General features: G+C 42.2%; 3 protein-coding genes across 5 annotated transcripts in view; 2 read left to right on the top strand and 1 right to left on the bottom strand.

Annotated features, from left to right (window-relative positions):
* The first annotated feature begins 89 nt into the window (after positions 1-89).
* LOC141773832 (cone cGMP-specific 3',5'-cyclic phosphodiesterase subunit alpha'-like) lies at positions 90-7,071 on the top strand. The gene is made up of 22 exons (XM_074645922.1): positions 90-1,309; positions 1,604-1,756; positions 2,103-2,192; positions 2,278-2,418; positions 2,504-2,578; positions 2,667-2,731; positions 2,836-2,902; positions 3,021-3,068; positions 3,170-3,319; positions 3,488-3,631; positions 3,726-3,791; positions 3,880-4,026; positions 4,269-4,376; positions 4,471-4,580; positions 4,690-4,777; positions 4,897-4,997; positions 5,103-5,210; positions 5,301-5,364; positions 5,455-5,529; positions 5,639-5,722; positions 5,816-5,966; positions 6,060-7,071. Exons 1-22 carry the CDS (start codon positions 842-844, stop codon positions 6,098-6,100), a joined length of 2,544 nt encoding a protein of 847 aa, XP_074502023.1. The 5' UTR covers positions 90-841; the 3' UTR covers positions 6,101-7,071.
* Positions 7,072-11,063: 3,992 nt separating this feature from the next.
* Positions 11,064-18,015, top strand: LOC141773828 (leucine-rich glioma-inactivated protein 1-like). 2 transcript variants are annotated; one of them, XR_012595190.1, is made up of 9 exons: positions 11,064-11,908; positions 12,252-12,323; positions 12,935-13,006; positions 13,102-13,173; positions 15,047-15,118; positions 15,520-15,689; positions 15,780-15,944; positions 16,089-17,043; positions 17,092-18,015. XR_012595190.1 is itself a non-coding variant. In XM_074645914.1 (8 exons), exons 1-8 carry the CDS (start codon positions 11,715-11,717, stop codon positions 16,904-16,906), a joined length of 1,635 nt encoding a protein of 544 aa, XP_074502015.1. In that variant the 5' UTR covers positions 11,064-11,714; the 3' UTR covers positions 16,907-18,015. The 2 variants fall into 2 exon arrangements, 1 of the variants encoding a protein (XP_074502015.1); XM_074645914.1 differs by having other exon boundaries at positions 16,089-18,015.
* The window catches only part of LOC141773827 (serine/threonine-protein kinase MARK1-like), a 36,293-nt gene continuing 34,380 nt past the window's right edge, over positions 18,000-19,912 (bottom strand). For both annotated transcript variants that reach the window (XM_074645912.1, XM_074645913.1), the window contains exons 17-18: positions 19,828-19,872; positions 18,000-19,743 (exon numbers count right to left, since the gene is read on the bottom strand). In XM_074645912.1, coding sequence (XP_074502013.1) covers positions 19,398-19,743; positions 19,828-19,872 — 391 coding nt within the window. In that variant the 3' untranslated portion in view covers positions 18,000-19,397. The remainder of the gene's footprint in view (positions 19,744-19,827; positions 19,873-19,912) is intronic.

Raw genomic sequence — 19,912 nt, 5'->3', positions numbered from 1 at the left:
GTACTTGTTCTGAATGGATCAGTGCAGCTATATCACATTACCTCTGTGGCTGCTTCCTAGTTATCTTTTTGTGGCAGCATCATGTAAAAACAAACAGAACTGATGCTAAACCGTTTTTTCCAAGTGCTCCTCTTGCTCTATGTATAGGGTCTGAATCGATTGTGGACTCTGTCCTGAAATCATTTTCATACAAAGCTTCTCAGACACCATAAGCCACTTAAACAGCTTTTATCAAGTGATCAATGGCTCCTCTGACCCTCTTTGCCTGGTATTATTATTATGGTATTATCCATATCCTCCTGAAATCATAAAGTGCGTCTTTCCACCACAATATTTGCCAGTTTTTGAAATAAAATCAACCATATTTTTTATGTTATTTTGCCAAAACACAACACATTGAGATGAGCCAGTGACCTCAGTATGTTATCAGATTCAGATTCAGCGAACCCTCAGGAACAATTGCAGTCTTGACTCCCTGCCCTCTTCTACAGTGCAGGTCATACTACAGGTGCCATAACTCAGCTAACATCACTTGTGATGGGATTGGCCACACTAAAATGACCAGTGGCTGGATTTACAAGTTAAGAAAGCTCAGGGGCTTTATGACTTATGCGTCACAGTCATTAGTTCCCCCTCGGATCCCCCTTGACCTGTAAGCCACATACCTTCTGTTACTGAGGAGAAGGTGGGAGCTGTGTCCACAGAGGAGTTTCGGACATGTCTCAGTAGGGTCTGCACTGCCACATCTCCTGGAGGCCACCTTTACTGCTCTGCTGTACCCATCTGAGAGGAGCTTCTTTGTGCAGCTACAGAAGGGATCCCTCATCCAAACTTGGACAACATGGGAGACAAAGACACTGTAGAGAAGTTCCTCGACAACAACCCACAGTTTGCCAAGGAGTACTTTGAAAAGAAAGTCAAGGCAGATGTGATCGCTGCTGCCTTCAACAACCAGGTCCAGGTCAAAGAGCCAACCTCTTACAAGGATGTCACCACCATCGTGGAGGCCGAGTTCATATTCGAGCTCCTAAAGGAGATGCAGGGAAACAACCCGATGGAAAAGGCCCTGCATAAAGTTCTCCAGAGGATTGCTCTGCTGATCCAGGCCGACCGCTGCAGCTACTTTGGCTGCAGGGCTCGTAACGGAACTCCCGAGCTGTCCACGGTTCTCTTCGATGTGTCACACAATTCTCCATTTGACAGAAATTTAGTGAACCCCAATGTGGAGATTGTTTTTCCCACCGACATGGGAATTGTGGGATTTACGGCACACTCCAAGAAGCCTCAGAACGTTGCTGATGTTAAGAAGGTGAGCTAAGGTCTGTGAAATGATGAAATGTATGTTATCTCTGGAGAGAGTGCAGTTCAACCCAGAGAGTGCAAAATGTATGGATGATGTACTACACTGGATCTGTACTGTATGGAGAACAAATAACATTAATTACAATCAGCTTTAAGGATCACTTCTGTTTCAGTGTGTCTCACATGTCCATGCTGATTTAGTAGTATAATAGCATGCATGAGTGTTGATCTATAATGGGCATGTTCTTTTACATTCATCTTGTGTACACACAACCTTTAACTGTCCTCCTCTTATTTCCAGAACTCTCATTTCAGTGACTTTGTGGACAAACAGACCAAATACACCACCAAATGCATGATGACCGCTCCTATTATGTGTGAAAAGGAACCCATCGGTGTCATCATGGCAATCAACAAACAAGGCGCTGATGAATTTTCGAAGAGCGATCAGGACGTAAGTGGACAGGATGTTTAATAAGAGGGTAATTGTACTGACTGTACTTAGTTGGGCTGAGAAACTGAAAGTAGTAGGCAGACAAATCCAGTAGGGTCGCATCAATTGGCCAATTTTAGCCCACCAGCCTTCCTGTCTCTGACCTGGAACTTTAGAGGGTCACCATTATGACAGCTCAACTTATAATCCATTTAGGGAAGGGAAGCTCAGACATTTTCTTTCTTGTCTTGTTTCATGGCCTGACTCCAGAGGTCATCCAAGTGAAGATCTGTTGGAGAAAGTGATCTGTGTAATCTGTTGTCACTGAAGAATACTGTCAATGTGATTCTTTGCTCTTTCATTACAGCTCTTCACTAAATATGTGAACTTTGCTACCGTGGTCGCTCTCCAAGCCCACACAACTTGCATGTGGGATGTAGAGTCCAGGAGAAGCCAGGTAGAAAAATACACAAATCCACTTGTCAGATCTGTTTTTTGCAAGGAAAAGATGGAAAATATTTGACATCTTCTTTGCCATATAGGTGCTGCTGTGGTCAGCCAGCAAAGTTTTTGAAGAGTTGACTGATATCGAGAGGCAGTTTCACAAAGCCTTGTACACAGTGAGGACATTTATCAAGTGTGAGAGATACTCTGTAGGACTCCTGGACATGACCAAAGAAAAGGTATGTACAGGAAAGTCTGAAAAAAAATTGAAATTAATTAATATTGCAGTATAGAGCAACATGATTTTGGCCTTTTCTGCACCAGGAATTCTTCGATGAGTGGCCAATCAAACTAGGAGAGCAGGAGCCATACAAAGGCCCCAAGACACCGGATGGCAGAGTAAGTCCAATGCTAGGTCACATTATTCTTATCCCCCAATATGTGAAGATTTTTATAAAAAAACACTCTTTATGTTTGAAACATTCAGGAAATCAACTTCTACAAGATTATTGACTACTTGCTGGAAGACAAAGAGGAGATTAAAGTTATCCCGTAAGTATCATGATGCACAAGCAACAGTGTTATACCGCTTTATTTGCATATTTTTAGGGGTTAACTGGTAGACGTGCAGTTACTCATCCTCTCTGAACCCACAGCGGCCCTCCTGCAGACCACTGGGCTTTGGTCAGTGGACTCCCAGCATATGTGGCTGAGAATGGATTTGTAAGTTCAACGTTTGCTCCATTTTTTAATGCAAACCCTGCAGTAGTTAAATAATTAGTGTCATTGATCTGCTGATCTCCAAACACACATGTGTGATGACTTTTTTACTTTCTCCTAGATCTGCAACATGATGAATGCTGCAGCAGACGATTACTTTGCATTTCAGGTGAGACACCCTTCGCTGACAACTGGCATTCAATCAGATTTGCTCAGTTTTTTACAACACAACTGATCACTAGAATCATCTGGATGTTCTGCATTTGACAGAAAGAAGCGGTGGATGAGACTGGATGGAAGATTAAGAACGTCGTCTCCCTCCCCATCGTTAACAAAAAGGAAGAAATTGTTGGCGTGGCCACTTTCTACAACAGAAAAGACGGCAAACCATTTGACGAGAATGATGAACAAATTACAGAAGTACGGAAAAAAAACGACCTCTCTTCAGTAGCTCATCTTGTTTTACTGTTTGAGCCCTCCAACATTATATTTTTCTAATGCTGTTATAATACACTCCCAACATAAGAGATAGCTTTTAATAGTTGGACTTACAAAGTTAAATTGCTTGTTTTGTCCATGTCACTATAGGCTCTAACCCAGTTCCTCGGCTGGTCCACCCTGAATAGCGACACATATGACAAACTGAACAGGACAGAGTGGAGGAAAGATATTACCCAGGAAATGCTCATGTACCAGACAACGGCCACGCTAAATGACGTGCAGAGCATTCTGGTAAGCTGCTACTCCACTTGACTGATGTTACTTCAACCAGACTGAGAACAGATTAGTAGAACAAGCTCTCTTTAAACTATCTTTTCCCCCACAGAACACTCAAGAGAAGTTTGGCTCTGCACCAGAGGACTGTGACCAGAAGGAGATGTACAAGCTTTTGGTGAGCACTGTGATGTGTAGTAGAGTTTAATGCTCCTCGTAAGCTCAGTTGTTAAGGCGTACTGAGTATACTGTTTTCCAACGCGCAGAGAGCCAACATCCCTGACGCCAAGACGGTGGAGCTACATGAGTTCCGCTTCAGTGACTTCCCCTTGTCAGAGTTGGAGCTCATCAAGTGTGGCATCCGCTGCTTCTTTGAGCTGGGGGTGGTGGAGAAGTTCAAGGTCCCAGCTGAGGTACAGTAGTCAGAAAAAAAACTGTGTATTCACGCACTCCCCCCTGTCTGCCTGTCGGGGCAGCACACTACTTCTGAAACACTCAACACATCAACATTTATGCATTATGAGTGCTGATCTGAGTTGCTCTATAACCTTAAAAGACATGTATGTGATCTGAGTCCAAGTTTTTAAAGGGAACTGCTATTTGAACCGACGACACAAATGTAAAGATTCATTGCAGCTTTGTTTTGTTTTTGCAGATCCTGACACGATGGATGTTCACCGTTCGCAAGGGATACCGTGACATCACCTACCACAACTGGAGGCACGGCTTCAATGTGGGACAAACCATGTTCAGCCTGCTGCTAGTGAGTCTGATTTCTGACACAAATATGTTTTTTTTTATCAATTACTCTACTGTTTGTTATAACACAAGGTTGTCTTCTCTTTGCTCCTCAACAGACGGGTAAACTGAAGAAGTATTACTCCGATCTTGAGGCTTTTGCCATGGTTGCTTCCGGATTCTGCCACGATATCGACCACAGAGGAACCAACAATCTCTACCAGACAAAGTAAGATTTTTGTGGGTCATTTTCAGGTTGACGTCAATGACAAATTCATCGGTGAGAAAGATGATATCTATCTAATCGTTTGACTTCTGGTTCTGGTGGACTCTTGCAGGAGTTTATCCCCTCTGGCAAAGCTGCACACCTCCTCCATTATGGAGCGGCATCATCTTGAGTACAGCAAGTCACTGATGGAGGATGAGGTGGGTCCTTATATGTTTAAATGTCACAACAAAAATCTGTCTTTCATGCTGTACTGTAACCAGCTAGATTCAGGGACTCACAGCTGCCGGCTAACCTCTTCTCCTGCTGTCGATCACAGAACCTGAACATCTTCGTAAACCTTCAGAAGCGTCAGTTCGAGACGGTGCAGCATCTGTTTGAAGTTTGCATAATTGCTACCGATCTCGCCTTGTATTTCAAGTAAGGAATGTCAGGGGTTTCGTTCTATCGAAGTATACAGTAACACTTTCAATGCCTAATTTTCAAGGACTTCTGACAAGATCTGACAGCTTCCTCGTCTTTCAGGAAGAGAACGATGTTCCAAAAAATTGTGGAATCTGTGGAGACGATGCCAGAGGAGAAAGATCGAATCCACTACATCTCCACCAATCCAACCAGGAAGGAAATTATCATGTAAATGCAGAGTTTATCTATGTGAAATAGACACTTCTGTCGTGTCTTGTGTTGATTCAAAAAAAATTTCTTCGATGGGGTTTTCCGCAGGGCGATGATGATGACGGCTTGTGACCTGTCAGCCATTACAAAGCCATGGGAGGTTCAGAGCAAGGTGTGTTCCCTTCTTCAGAGTAGTAAAGTGATTACAAAATATCATTCACCCATTTTGTTCTCATTGTCCTACTGGTTCTTCTGGTCTCAGGTCGCTCTAATGGTGGCAGCAGAATTTTGGGAGCAGGGAGACCTGGAAAGGACAGTCCTTGACCAGCAGCCTATTGTAAGAGCTTTAAACTATGTTGCCTGCATTGTATATGTTGCCATAAAGTCATAACAATAATCATCATCTCCCTCTTCTTCTTCTTCTTCTTCTTCTTCTTCTTCTTTAGCCAATGATGGACAGAAATCATGCTGCAGAGCTGCCTAAGATGCAGTGTGGTTTCATCGACTTTGTCTGCTCCTTTGTGTACAAGGTACAGAGATACAAATAAAAATTGTTATAGATATATTTCCGATGAATTTTCTCGTGCAACTCCCTTTTCTCCCTCTTTGCTGCGTGTTTGCAGGAGTTTTCACGCTTCCATACAGAGATCACTCCCATGTTCAGTGGGTTGACTATCAACAGGGGCGAGTGGCGAGCTCTCGCAGACGTCCACGAGGCCAAGATGAAGGCCATCGAAGACGAGAAGAAGAAGCTGGAAGGTGGAGGCAATCAAGGTGAGCACTGACACCACTGTTACCACATCCCTCCTGCTCATTCTGTTTCTTCACCTGTCTCCTCACCGCCTTTCTCATTTGTTCCTTTTACAGATCAAGAGGCTGGGAAGTCAAAGACATGCATTATCTGCTAGACCTCCAGGACCATGGAGGCATTTATGAATGTTTTTTTTCTGGATGTGTATTTGTACAGTGTGTTTATGTGCATGGGCATGTGTTCACAGATGAGGGAATTCTAATGTGTTTTTTGTATGTATATATAATGCATTTTATGTATTTATTTATTATATTATATATATATAAATATCCTCTGATACAGAAAGCTGCTTTAATTGACACACACAGTTTGTATGATATACAATGAAAACATTCATTATTCTTGTGTATGCTAAAAGAATCAAACTTTAAATCATTATACTGGATGTAACATAAGGATATTTAGCTCACTTTCTTTTGCTTTGGACATGATATGAATAGACATATTAGGCTGCAAATATGAAGCAGTTTGAACTGTTATATCTAAATATTTACACAATAAAATGCTCTTATTTTGTAGAGAAAGAGCTTATTAAACAAAATTACTAGTTGCTTTTTTTTTATTACAAGTAGCGCTTTCAAAATTTCAAACATATGTCCCTGGCAAATGGGTGGGAGATGTAAGAAGATTTGACTGAATTGGATTTAGTTATAATCCACCTCGAGCCCCTGGGCTTTCCTTTTTAAGTCCCCTGCTTACATAAAGTAAAAATACTGACGTCCTGCTCATAAGTCAGGGTGTGCCGAGTGCATGTGGCGTTACAGGACAGGAAGGTGTCATGTGGAAACGCTGTGCAGCATACTGAGTTAAATTCGCTGTGTATGCATAGGCGAAATGGCATTGTTTGAGTGTGAAACAGCACATCAATTATGATAAAGCTGAAATGTTAAGATTTTCTCAAAACTGAGCTTGTGACATGGCAATGTGAGATTGTATTTTCTGATGCAAGTGTTTGTTAACATAAGAACATTGATTCTCAGCAAATGCAACCCTTGTGAAGAAATTTGACTCTATCATGAATGTATAGCATTAAATACATAATTATATGTGCAATAGCATCATGTGTAAGATGTGAGAAATGTCAGTAAAGTTTATTTTCAAATCATGCCTCTTTTGTGCAATTTTACGGGAAGGAGAATAATCATTTTATGCTTAATTTCATTAATTAATTTAGCTGCGGCACAAGGATTATTGAATAGATGTTGACTTACGGCCTTGTTGATTCGACAACATGCCTCTGTGTACCCTATGTCCACTACTGAGAGCCAGCTAAGGAGGGGTTAAGGAGAGCAGGACTGACAAAACATCACCTTTTAATCAACTGCTAACAAGCTTACAAGAGACCTGTGGTACTGATTTGGAACTGGTTTCTGTTTCAGACTGCTGATATTCATTCATCAATGTGCATCCTTATGAGCAAGAGGAATGTGCATGTACTGTAACTAGAGTACATGAACAAGAAAATATATCATATACCCCCTTGTAGGCTGCAGTTTACAAAGGTGTACATGGGATTTTATGGCTCTTTAAAGTATGCAAGCATAGTCAAGGGTGTTAACCTTTGACCTCTGACTGTTTGGCCTCAGTTGGGATGGCTAGCAGATGTTGTGGTGTGTCATGTGAGAATATACTTGGGAGATCCCATGCAGGGAAAGCCATCACCGCCTCCCTTCTGCTTCTTAGAACTGAAATTCAGAATTTCAAAATGTGTAAAGTTATAATAATTTTTAACTCATACATTTTTAATATTTTCAGTACCTTCACCGTAACCCAACTTCTGCTTATTTTATTATTTAAATGGAGATTACACTTTCCCTTACTTTCAGCTCTCAAGAAATCTTTTTCTTAAAATATTTCTCTGCAGTGAGGGCAGATCACTGTGTGTCAGATAGTTATTATATCATCATGTACATTTAAGAGGATTCTTGTGTCACTGCCATAAGTAATCATCCCCTTGATATGATACTGACAGGTGGCGTGCAAACTTCATAGTTCATACAGGTACCAGAGAGCATCTCAGTTACAAAAGCCTGACAGTCACGCCATGGGAGGTAAGCCAGCTTTGTGGACTGACAAGACACCTTAAGACAGCATGTGGGTCCAAAGGTCAAACAGCAAAACAAAACTATGTTCATTTCTTAATGTAGCTGCTTTCACAGGAGGGTGGCCCCTTCTACTTTGCACCATAATATGAGTGGAGATAATGATAGCTGTGTAAAGTACATTAATTCTAGTTTACAGCGATTTAAACCCTTATTGATCATTATAACAATAACTCATTTAAGATTAATAATCATGAAGAGAAAATAAGAAGAGATGCAAGATCAAACCTTTTTAGAAAATCCCAAATCCAGACCTTTAAAGAGCTCATAAATCAATCCACCTCTGACAGCCATAGACTGTATGTACTCTACATTTCCCTCTAGTGGGTAGCTCAGGCCATCAGGGAAGACAGACAGGCTGTTTTTGCACCTACAACAAGAAAGGGTGAATGTTTGCTTTGGAAATACATTTATTTTGAATGCTAGTCTCATGCATTTATTCATATATTGGTTAGGGGAGACCGGGGATGATAGTAACACCTTTTGTTCAGCATCAGTAACTCAGCGGTTGTTCATGCTAGAGCTCTCAAACTTCGATACACGGTACCCATTTTTGTCTACTACAAATAAAACTCACTTGGACGTCTACTACACAATCACACATTATGTGAGTTTATGTCAAATGCAAAGAGTTCCGTTGGTACAACCTACTCCACTACTGGGGATAGATAATGAGAGGTCATTTGTTGAAATAAGATCCACGCTATCCAATTTATGCAAAAACTCTATTGAAGAATAAAGATCAAACTGTTTGTGACAAAAACACTTTTTTCTTATACATGCTATAACTTGAAATTTAGCACAAAAACAATAGCTGTGTGTGTTGGTAAGGACTGTATTCCTGAATGTGCATGTGTCACGTAGGCCTAAGGGTTCAATCACTGTCACAGTTGTGGCAAACATACTTTTGGGTTGCTTTGCCTGGAGCAGATGACCATATAAAGAAATCCGGCATGAACTGACGTAATCTTGTAGCCAAAGTAGAAAAGACTGTTGGAAACGGTTAGAAGCCAGTCTGAAGCCTGATGGTTTTGCTCACAGGAAACAGTTTTACATACGTTTACCTCATTATTTGACACTTTGGCCACATTTAATATGAACATCCGACATTGTAACATTATGTGTATCACAGAAAATAAGGAAAAGCATAATACGTCGCCTTTAATGAACTGTTACCATCCCCACCCCTAGCAGCCATTGCATCATTAACTCTTTTTGCATGTTGGTTTGACGTTAGCATGAATACAAAGCATTAAATTAAACTAGAAAAACTGCTACTTTAAGTTATGTAAGCCAAACCATTGTATCTACAAAACAATGAAAGGTAGGCAAAAAATATTCTTGATAAAATGTTTTACTTTCTTAGCTGACAATTCGTTTTTTGGGTCGTAAAATCCATAATGTTGCTTGCCGCTTCTCCTGTGAGCTCAAAAAGCAAATGGGAGTGTACGATATTGGTGACCTTACCACAGCTCTTACCTGATTGGTCAAACAGACAGTGTTACAACACTCCCCGGTCTCCCCTATTCGTTGCAGAAACCCAACAACAGAGCTCCCAAAAGTCAGTTAAATACTAGGCTCAGGCGTATCAATAGCTGCGGACATCGCTGTGGTCAAATAACTGCTGGACAGTGTGTGTTCTATTCTGCCGATGAATGACGGCATTTATGAAGCAGACATCATCTTGCAGCACAACAATAATATCCACTGTTCTCCATGAAGTGCAAAAGCTGCTTGTGAAAAAAAAAAGACATTTGTCACTTTCTGTCCCCTCCAGCTCAATTCCCCTCTGAACATTTCCTCTCAGAAGTCTCCTTTAGAGTATCTCCCCTCACTGGTGACAGCTTCGTTCTTCCACCCTTCCCTCTATAAAGCAGCGTATACCATGAAACAGCCTCCAGAGCATGACCCTGCATCCTCTACAGTAAACGCCCTGCTTTCAATTCTACAGGCAAAATTAATTGTATTATCACAGTAAACAGACGCTGGATATCAAATCACATCCGATATAGAGAGACTGGAGGTCCAGAGTACCATGTATTTATTCAGAGACCTTTTCAAACTCTTCCCAGAAGGGTCTGACGCACGCAGCCCTGATGCCAGGCATTGTGAATAAACATATTAATCTTACCTTACACTCTGGAGGGATCTGCATTGCGAAATTAAAATGGTGAATAAGAAGACCTTATAGGGCCCCCCCATGCCATGTCACTGCCACAGCAGTGCAATAGAATAGGATAGAATAGAATAGAATAGAGACTTTATTGTCATTGTCATGGAAAACAACGAAAAACAGTTTAGCAGCTCTTGGCAGTAAAAGCAAACATTAAAAGCAATCATAAAAACATTCAAATCAAAATATAAACAAATAAATGGATCATAAAGTGCAATAAAACTGTGAAGGAAATTTTTTAACAGGAAAAAAAGGAATGTGGTGCAGAAAATGTGAGCAAAAAACCCTGTCCTTTGTCTGTGAGGGGCCTGGGTTGGGGGGGATGGGATGGGGTCCATTTGAACAGATGCTAGGCTGACAGGAGGGCTTCCCATCACCCCTCCATCACTGGGCAGCATCATTCTGCATCCACCAGTCACCATGGAAACCACATGGAATCCAGGAAATAAATGTGCAAAAAAAACCAAAATGATGTTGGAGCAAAACACCAGGTTATAATGACAATAACAACACAATCAGAATGGTGTTTATTGCCAGGTGTAAGAGGTATACACTAGGAATTTGCTTTGGTTTTGTTGGTGCAAGTTAAACAGTATAATAACAAAAGAATAGATAAAAACGTTAGAATAAAATAAGAATAAAAAAAATTAAATTCTACCAATATACAATATACAAAATAAGCTATAAACAAAATCTAATGGTGTTAATGTGGCAGTCTAGTGGAGCACATACTGAGCCAATACCACAGCTATAATATCCCACCATGATACAGAGAGCCCGTCTGCGTCTGCGTCTGCGCCACAGGCAGCAATCCGCTGGCTCATGTGTCAGGGGCTTCATCTTCTTTCTCCCGCTGATTCACCAAAAATGTGCACCATTCCGCTGCGTACAGCTACTGGGCGGACTCCTCCAGGCCACGGAGAGGAGTGAGAGGAGTGTGTCGTTTTGCTGAACTCATAGGCGTGGTTTTTTCAGATGGAGATGGAGATGCTCCTCCGTCTGCTCCCGCTGGGATCCCCACCTGCCCTGCTGATCCTCCTCACACCGCGTCTGTCACCGCGCCAGATGCTCTCTTCCCGAGCTTGAACCACAACTACAGCTACGAATTTGATTATATTTTTTTGTCACAGTGGATATTGAGGGGGTGCATAGTGTAATTACAGCGCGGTGGGCGTACAGTGGTAAGGTTTAATCACCTCCGGAGCGAGAGGGGGCGGCGGCGGCGGCGACGCACGGACGGACGCGCGGCAGATAAAACAGGAGCGAACAGCGCGTCACTTGGCGGAGATCGCGCGTCGCTTGGCCTCCAGGCAGCGGCAGCGGCAGAAGCGGCAGCAGCAGCAGTGGAGGAGGAACCACAAGAGGAGACCCTGGTTCATGTGTAGGGCTGTGGCTGTTCGACGCGCAGGTCGTGCCCGCAGCGTTTGGTCGCAAGGATGGAAAACACACGCAAGAGAACTCCTGCATGGCTGTGCGCACTCGTAGTGTTGTCTGTTTTGTGTCTCGTGGTGGACAGCAAGAGAGCCAGACAGCCTCGATGTCCCCCATCATGTACATGTACCAAAGATAACGCGTTGTGCGAGAGCGCAGGACTGATCCCTCGCAGCTTTCCCCCCGATGTCATATCACTGTAAGTCCTATTTATTATTATTATTATTATAAAGAATTCCTAACCAGTGCTTTCCATTGCAGAGATTTCACCAAAAAAACACACACTGCTAGTTTCTGTGCTGTAATAATAATGATAATAATAATAATGTCATATCACTGTAAGTCATATTTATTATTAGTATTATTATCATTGCATAGAGAATTCCTTTATAACCAGTGCTTTTCCATTGCAGAGACTTCACAAAAACACATACTGCTGGTTTCTGTGCTGTAATATCCAAGAAACAGACTGGAATAACTGAGCTTTAAAGCTAACCAGTGTGTCTGTGTGTCTGTGTGTCCTCCCCCTCCTCCTCCAACAGATCATTCGTCAAGTCTGAATTCACCGAAATCCCGAAAGAGAGCTTCATCCACACGCCTGCCCTGCATCTCCTGTGAGAAACCTCTCTGGAGCTTTTTGTCCCTCAGTCTTTGTTGCATGCTGTCAGTCCCCAGTGAGGTGATCAACGCCATGTTTAATGTCCAACACACATCTCCCCACTGATGCTACTCACTCACATTTGGCTGTAATAGAATGGATGTTGTTGTTGTTGCCTATTGGTTGGAATGGGGAGCTATAAAACAATCATCATTTTGGAGAAAATTATCTTTCTGAATGATTTCCCTACATGCCTCTTTTATATTAGGGTAAGAATCTCTGCTGTGCATTCATCCAAGTCTTTGCCTTAACATGTATTTGTGCATATTGTGAATCAGACCTAGCTTCAGAAGGAGATTTATTGATGGGGAATCCCTCCTTTTGAAGAGGGAATCCCCCCTCACTCTTGTCTCATGGGGAGTCATCACGTCCTTCAACACAAACATGAAAGGCTGCAGGAATCCTGATAGTGCATTGATTATTGTCTCTGATGTATTTGGGTTACTGTTGAGAAGAAAGGATGGGGGTTTTCTGTCACATTTAGCTGCTATAATGTGGGACACAAGCTTGTTTTGGTATCCGATGTGTGAGCAGGAATAGTGAAATATTACGGATGTCTCTGCTCAGCCTCTTCACAGCCAACAACCTGGAATCCATAAACGAGGACGCTTTCCTTGGTCTTCCTCATCTGGAGTATCTGTGAGTATAGATGACACACAAGTTTATAAGCTGTTTCTAAAACGAGAAGATTGTCTCCCTTCTCATGCATTTATTGTTATAACATCTTTTTTCAGGTTCATCGAAAACAACCAAATCAAGTCGATTTCACCGCATGCTTTCCATGGACTGAAAACCCTAGTGCATCTGTAAGTATATACTATATTTCTTACTTCCTGCGCAAAAGAAATAGAGCTATTGTTCTTCAAAAAATAGTACAATGATGCAATTTCTGTGTGATTTTAATATAAAATCTTGTCACCGATGGTCTCTTTGTATCAGAGTGAATGTAAAGGAGTTTTCTTCTGTTTCGTTTTGTATCAGTAGAGTGTTGCAATCTGTCTGCAGGTGCCAGAACAGGCCAGAACAGTTCCAGTGAAATGCTGACAAAGTTTATTACACAATATTTATTGCCACACAGTCATCTCTGAGACACTGTGCAGCTGTTGACATGATTGTGAAGCCAATCCCGTCACCTTCACTGTCCAACTTAAAGAGAACCTATTGTGCTCATTTTCAGGTTCATACTTGTCTTTTGGGTTTCTACTAGAACATGTTTACATGATTTAATGTTCAAAAAATGCTTTATTTTTCTCATACCCGACTGTGCTGCAGCACCTCTTTTCACCCTCTGTCTGAAACGCTCTGTTTGAGCTCCTCCCCCTCCTCCCTCCAAAAAAACCCAGTCTGCTCTGATTGGTCAGCTGGCACACTGTTGTGGTTGGTCAGCTGAACCAAACTCTTCGGACTCTGCTCCAGCTCTACTCTAACTAGTTTTGTTTGAGGGCATGCCAAACTAGCCATTATGCAATGTGTTACTTGGTGACATCACCTTGTTACGGAAGAAAGGGGCTATAGGGTTGCAATAACCGCAATATTGCAATTCTGCACTTTTGACAAGCCAACTGCATGGGATGGCAAACAATCGCCACAACCGCTTTGTTCACACTTTTTCTTTTTAAATTCTTTGCAATGGTGCGACATATATTTCGCATATATTCAGAGCAAGAACTCTAACTTGTGCGGACATTTTGTTTCTGCGGATATTCCGTATCGTAGCAACCAGATGCAAGCAAAGTGTCTGCTGAAAAAAACCCTGCTGCCCTTCATTGCCCTACTGTGTTCTGCAAAAGTATTAGTTTTAAAACGGTTATCTTTTTTATTTAAAAAGCAACAATATACCCCAAAATAGCCTAACAATAAAGCTTATTTATACAGCACTAAAATCAGGATAAATTAAATAATTTGGAAAAAACAAATTGGCAATAATACCGCTGTTGAGCCAATCGTTATCACCATAGGGGAAATTCCTTAATCGCGACAGCTCTACTTTGAGCTTTGTAACTTTGCAGACCTTTTGCATGCACAAAAACACTATATAACACACTAAAGGAAAGGGAAAACGCACGAAAGCATAATAGGTCCCCTTAAATGAAGCTTAGACGCCTAAGGTCCTTTATATATACATTTTGATATAGATTTAGTGAGGTAGGTAAGTCAAATCTCTTCAATTCTTTATTGATTATAGCAAAACATCACCAAGATTTAGCCACACTAAAACCAAGATATCTGTTGAGCACAAACACAAGACGATGTCATGATATTTAAGACAAAGCATTGAGAAAATGAAGAAAATAAAATACAACAGTCAACCCCAACAGAGAGATGTACTTTTTTCCCTTTTTTTGTAGCAGAGAGAGCCATAAAACGGCTGAGGAGGCAGCTCTAAAAATAGCTTAATGTTTCCTCAAACTCACAATAAGCAATGTTCCTGCCTTCTGTCTCCAGGGTGGCAAAATGTGCCCGAGCTCTTTAACAGATATCTTTATATTCCTCTGCAACAAAACACTGCGTACATCCAGAGTTCTTCTTACAAATGAACATACAAACAGTAGAACATTTGCATTTAACAGTATGAAGAGGGAAGGGTGGGGGGAGGTCCATTGAATAGACGATGAAACAAGAACTAATACAAATAACAAATAAGCGTTTTATATCTGAATGGTTTTTCCTCTTTTCCAGGAGTCTGGCCTACAATAATCTGGAGACTCTGCCCAAAGATTTGTTCAAGGGTCTTGAGGCCTTGACGAAAGTGTAAGTGTGAATTTCAATCCTGCATTTTCTGGAAACAAAGAGATAAATCACATACTGTAGTGTTATATAACTAAAAGTATAATGCATGCTATCGTGGACAATGAGTTCGTCTATATATAGAGCTCTGTATCATTACTCCTCTTCAGCCAAAGGCTTGAAAAATGTGTGGGTGGTGCTTTTAGCGCCATTAAAATTACATGCGGCAGTGAGGAAGAGAGATAGTTTGCAATCTATCACCTGCTGAAGATGTCCGGTTCTCCTTTGCAGTCTCCTCTTGATGTTAATGAGACCACAGAGTGAAGTTGTGAGGGCCAGAGAGCAAAGACAGCAGTCACACACTTCAAATCCATTCAAAAAGCTGAGAGCATTGCTGTTGGAAGTTTGGTTTTTTTTCTCCTCAGAGACTTGCGAGGGAACCAGTTCACCTGTGACTGTAAACTGAAGTGGTTGGTGGAGTGGATATTCAGCACCAACGCCACAGTGGATCAGATTTACTGCAAAGGCCCGGCCTCGCAGCTGGACAAGAAGATCAACGATCTGGTGTCGCAGTCCTTCGACTGCATCACCACAGGTGGAGAACAGAAAAATCCTTGCAACGATCACAGCTTCTCCTGACTTTTTTCACAGTGTTATTTGAAGCTTGTTTTTGTTTCTCTCACAGAGTTCGCTTCCTACCAGTCCCTGAAGTTTGAGTCCATATCCGTGGAGGCTTTTTCCTTCGGGAATGACCAGTATGTGGTGTTTGCCCAACCCTTCATAGGGAAATGCAGCTTTCTAGAGTGGGATCACGTGGAGATGGTCTTCAGAAACTTTGACGACATTGACAGTAAGTAGGAGTCATTTCAAATGTGATGTCATGTGGTTGTGACGCGTGTGATGTGTGTGGTTGAGTGAGCTGTGTGAGTCTAAAAGGAGCCACTAGATGGAGACATGCATCTAAGACAAACTTGGTCTTGTCTGTCTCCTCCAGGCACATCCACAGTGATCTGCAAACCTCTAGTCATCGACAACCAGCTCTTTGTCATTGTGGCTCAGCTGTTTGGCGGCTCGCACATCTACAAGCGTGACGTCTCTGCCAACAAATTCATCAAGCTCCAAGGCATCGACATCCTCAAGATCCGCAAACCCAACGACGTGGAGACGTTCCGCATCGACGGAGAGTCCTTCTTTGTCATAGCGGACAGCTCCAAGGCCGGCTCTACAACCATCTACAAGTGGAACGGCAACGGCTTCTATTCTCACCAGTCGCTCCACCCGTGGTACCGTGACACCGACGTGGAGTACATGGAGATCTCCTCCAAACCCCACTTGATTCTGTCCAGCAGCTCCCAGAGGCCGGTGATCTACCAGTGGAACAAGAGCACCAAGCTGTTCGACAGACGCACCGACATCCCAGAGATGGAGGACGTGTACGCCGTGAAGCACTTTCAGGTCAAGTCCGACCTCTTCATCTGTCTGACGCGCTTCATCGGCGACTCCAAAGTGATGCGCTGGGACGGGGCCCTCTTTAGAGAGTTGCAGACGGTGCCCTCCCGCGGCTCCATGGTGTTCCAGCCCTTCTCCGTGGGCAGCTGGCAGTACGCCATCCTGGGCAGCGATTACTCGTTCACACAGGTGTACCGCTGGGATGCCAAGAAGGGCGAGTTTGTCCATTTCCAGGAGGTGAACATCCAGGCGCCGAGGGCCTTCTCTCCAGTCTCCATAGACAACAGGCAGTTCCTGCTGGCCTCCAGTTTCAAAGGGAAAACTCAGATTTATGAGCACCTGGTCATCGATCTGAGCAACTGATTGTTTTCTTGACTGGTTGTTTGGTTATTTGAGCGGTTTCTGTCGCAGCAGATCCAGACAACAACAGTCAGGTGATCCTAACTTGAGCAAGGCAGGCATTACACTTCTTCTTTTTTTTAAATCTTCCATTGAAATCAGTGCATGATACAAGACAAAAGCATGCATCTCAACCATATTTGGCTGAGATGCATGCTGAGTTCAATGCATGCACCTCAAGTTAGGATTAGACCCAATATGTTGTCAAGACATTAATGCATGACCAGGGCCTCACACAGGTCGTCCCATCCTGATGAATGCATCATCCACGCTCATTAATCCATTAAATCTCGCCAGTGGGTTCTTTTTTTTGTGTGTGTTCAGCTTTTCATGTGACTCAGCAATGTTTATACATTTGTAATCTCATATATTTATCTACAGAAAGTGATATTGAAATGGTACTTTTTAACCTATTAACTGAACAAATCTGCCAAAATGAAATGTTTACATTTTTCTGTCTTTCCACTTGTACGCTAAAAGATTTGTAAATGAAGCTTTTGTAAGTTTAAGAGGGACCACAACGCCAGTTAGATACATATTTGTTAAGGAGAATGATTTAAAATGATGTTTATAATTTGGAAAATAACAGAAATGTGTGAGAATCTACCTGTAAATCCTTACATTTTTATCGTCAATAGTTTGTATAATGTTTAAAGTATTGAAAATGACTTTTCATAAGCAGTATGGAAAACCGTTTGGGCACACACAGGAACTATTTTCACACACTTAAAGGACCTGAAATGAAAAACTGAGGATATTGTTCATAATGCTTTACCTTTGACTAATGCAAAATACATCAATTGTGTCATGATTAGAATTATGTTATTGACTAATATCATGCTATTTAGAGTCAATAAAGGTTTACATTATTAACTGTTACATTTCATCTGAGCTCCCTGATGGCACCGTGTAGCATGACGTTGCTTCAGTGTGGAACCAGTCGTCAAAGCAAAACAACGCGCACTAACACATCTACTTCACTGCTTGAGGGAAATTGTCGTCTTGAAGTTAGTCGTGTAACTATGGATTCAGATCTGAGAAATAAAATAAAAATAAATTACAAACAAATAAAATCCTTTTTATTTTCTCCGACAAAGTGCACGCCTCAATTCTACAAAGCAGCACATTACAATGTAATGGAATAAATACAATAAAATCAGCTGAATTAAAAAAAAATAAAAATAAAAAGAAAGAAAAACACAAGCAAGGAGATACACAAGTACCTGCACAATCACACTGGTGGCAGGACTAAATCGGGCTCTTTAGAAAGGTTCCGCGAGACCAACACTGCTTCTTTCACGGTGATTGTTTGACTTTTCATGCATCTTCAGTCCTTTAGATAAAAGATGTCCCGTCCTCCGCTTTCTAAAGTAAACCAATTTAAAACCCTGCTTTTTTTTTTTTGTAATTGAGGACTACCAAACTAACATGAAAGAAACACAGGTGCATACTCTCATGTTCATACACATCACCCTGGAAAACTTGTGCAATTGCAGCAGGATCTCCGAATCGCCGACCTACTGCTGAGAGAAAATAAAGTGAACACATTTTCAGTTTTAACTGAGGTTACTACTCAAGTCTATGTGGTGCAACTTAGTGTTTTTTTCCATAGGCAAATAAAACAGAACATAAAAGGCAAGGGAGCACATCCCTTAATACTCCACAAAATAATTTAGTGCTCTTTAAATAAAATTAAAAACACTATTTTCATATGGTGGCTCTTTAAAAAAAACAAAAAAAAACGAATAAAAAACAAAAAGTCACAGACCGAAAGGATAATGCTTTAAGAGACATCAATTATATTAGGAAAAAACTGAAATCCCATGAAAAAAAAGACAGTATTGACAATAAAATTCTGTACAGAACGCAAAAAATCAATATACAATACAGTACCTGCAGATGTTATGCATACAGTACAATTCTCTTTTTACATGGTTTTAGTATGGGCTCCAGCCTGCTCTATATACTGACTTAACACAGGTGGAAAAGCGGCTATTTTAGCTTTCAGTAATTTTGATGGTTATTCAGCGAGGAGAGTAGATCTCGTAGTAGGCGTTTAGAAAAAGAGATTGAAAACATTATTGCAGGATGGTCATCTTCAGTTGCATACTGCATGTGTTACATGAATGTGTGCTATGACGAGGAGCAGCGGGCTGATGAGAGAGACTGAGGGGCCGGACGGAAGAAAAAAAAGATGGGGGTGGGGGGTTAGCTGTTTTTGCTATCTCTCCGTCACAGAGGTTAAACCTTGCGTTGTCTCTCTGATCCACTACCCTGTACAGTACATTCGTGGCCAGTATTGCACGTTACCAGCCGAGTCCACCCTGATTTCTGCGAGGTGAGGACCTTCAGTGCTGAATTGTGTAGTGTTGTCCTTTTAAGTCAACACTAATCCAGTGATGAGATGAGACTGCGATCAGAGCTCGCCGAAGACCGACTGGGACTCCATCTGCCGTCACAGTTTGAGCTCGTTGGCAATTTTGCAGGCGATATTCTTAAAGGCGATGGACGTGCCCGATATCCTCTTGAAGCGCACGCCGTTGAGCGAGAGGCGGGGCAGCTTGCACACCTCCATCTCCCACTGGACCAGGTTGTCCTGGCGGGCGTCGCCGTGGACGCAGAAGAGCAGGAAGCGTTCGCGCTGCTCGTAATCGCAGCTGTTGGCGTCCAGGACCTTTCGAATCTCCCTCATCATCTCGGCGGGCTCCATGGAGGACGTGGTCTTCATGCTCCAGGTGAAGCGGAGCGAGCGGGGCTTGGAGTCCCGACCGCCGTCCTCCTTGGTGTCGCCCGACACACTTCTAGAAAAACAGAAGTGGAGAGAGGCGTTGAAGGAGGCGGAGGTTGGTTACAGGCTTTCTATGAAATCTCAATCAAATTCTCACCTTGGTGTGTCTGTCCTGGCACTGGCCTCTCCCTCACTAGGCACCCTGAAATAAACCAGGGATACACAGTTAGTCCCACGAGCTG

This window comes from Sebastes fasciatus, chromosome 9 (assembly GCF_043250625.1).
Source record: "Sebastes fasciatus isolate fSebFas1 chromosome 9, fSebFas1.pri, whole genome shotgun sequence".
Classification (NCBI taxonomy): domain Eukaryota; kingdom Metazoa; phylum Chordata; class Actinopteri; order Perciformes; family Sebastidae; genus Sebastes; species Sebastes fasciatus.
This window is presented reverse-complemented; position numbering and strand designations above follow the sequence as displayed.

What these genes read in the sequence shown, in the direction of transcription:
- LOC141773832 (XM_074645922.1), top strand. Translation starts at nt 842, where the DNA reads ATGGGAGACAAAGACACTGTAGAGAAGTTCCTCGACAACAACCCACAG. An exon ending in ATGTGGCTGAGAATGGATTT is followed by an intron (nt 2,903 to 3,020) that starts GTAAGTTCAACG and finishes ACTTTCTCCTAG; the next exon opens with ATCTGCAACATGATGAATGC. An exon ending in AGTTCAAGGTCCCAGCTGAG is followed by an intron (nt 4,027 to 4,268) that starts GTACAGTAGTCA and finishes TTGTTTTTGCAG; the next exon opens with ATCCTGACACGATGGATGTT.
- LOC141773828 (XM_074645914.1), top strand. Translation starts at nt 11,715, where the DNA reads ATGGAAAACACACGCAAGAGAACTCCTGCATGGCTGTGCGCACTCGTA. An exon ending in CTTCGACTGCATCACCACAG is followed by an intron (nt 15,690 to 15,779) that starts GTGGAGAACAGA and finishes TTTCTCTCACAG; the next exon opens with AGTTCGCTTCCTACCAGTCC. An exon ending in AAACTTTGACGACATTGACA is followed by an intron (nt 15,945 to 16,088) that starts GTAAGTAGGAGT and finishes TGTCTCCTCCAG; the next exon opens with GCACATCCACAGTGATCTGC.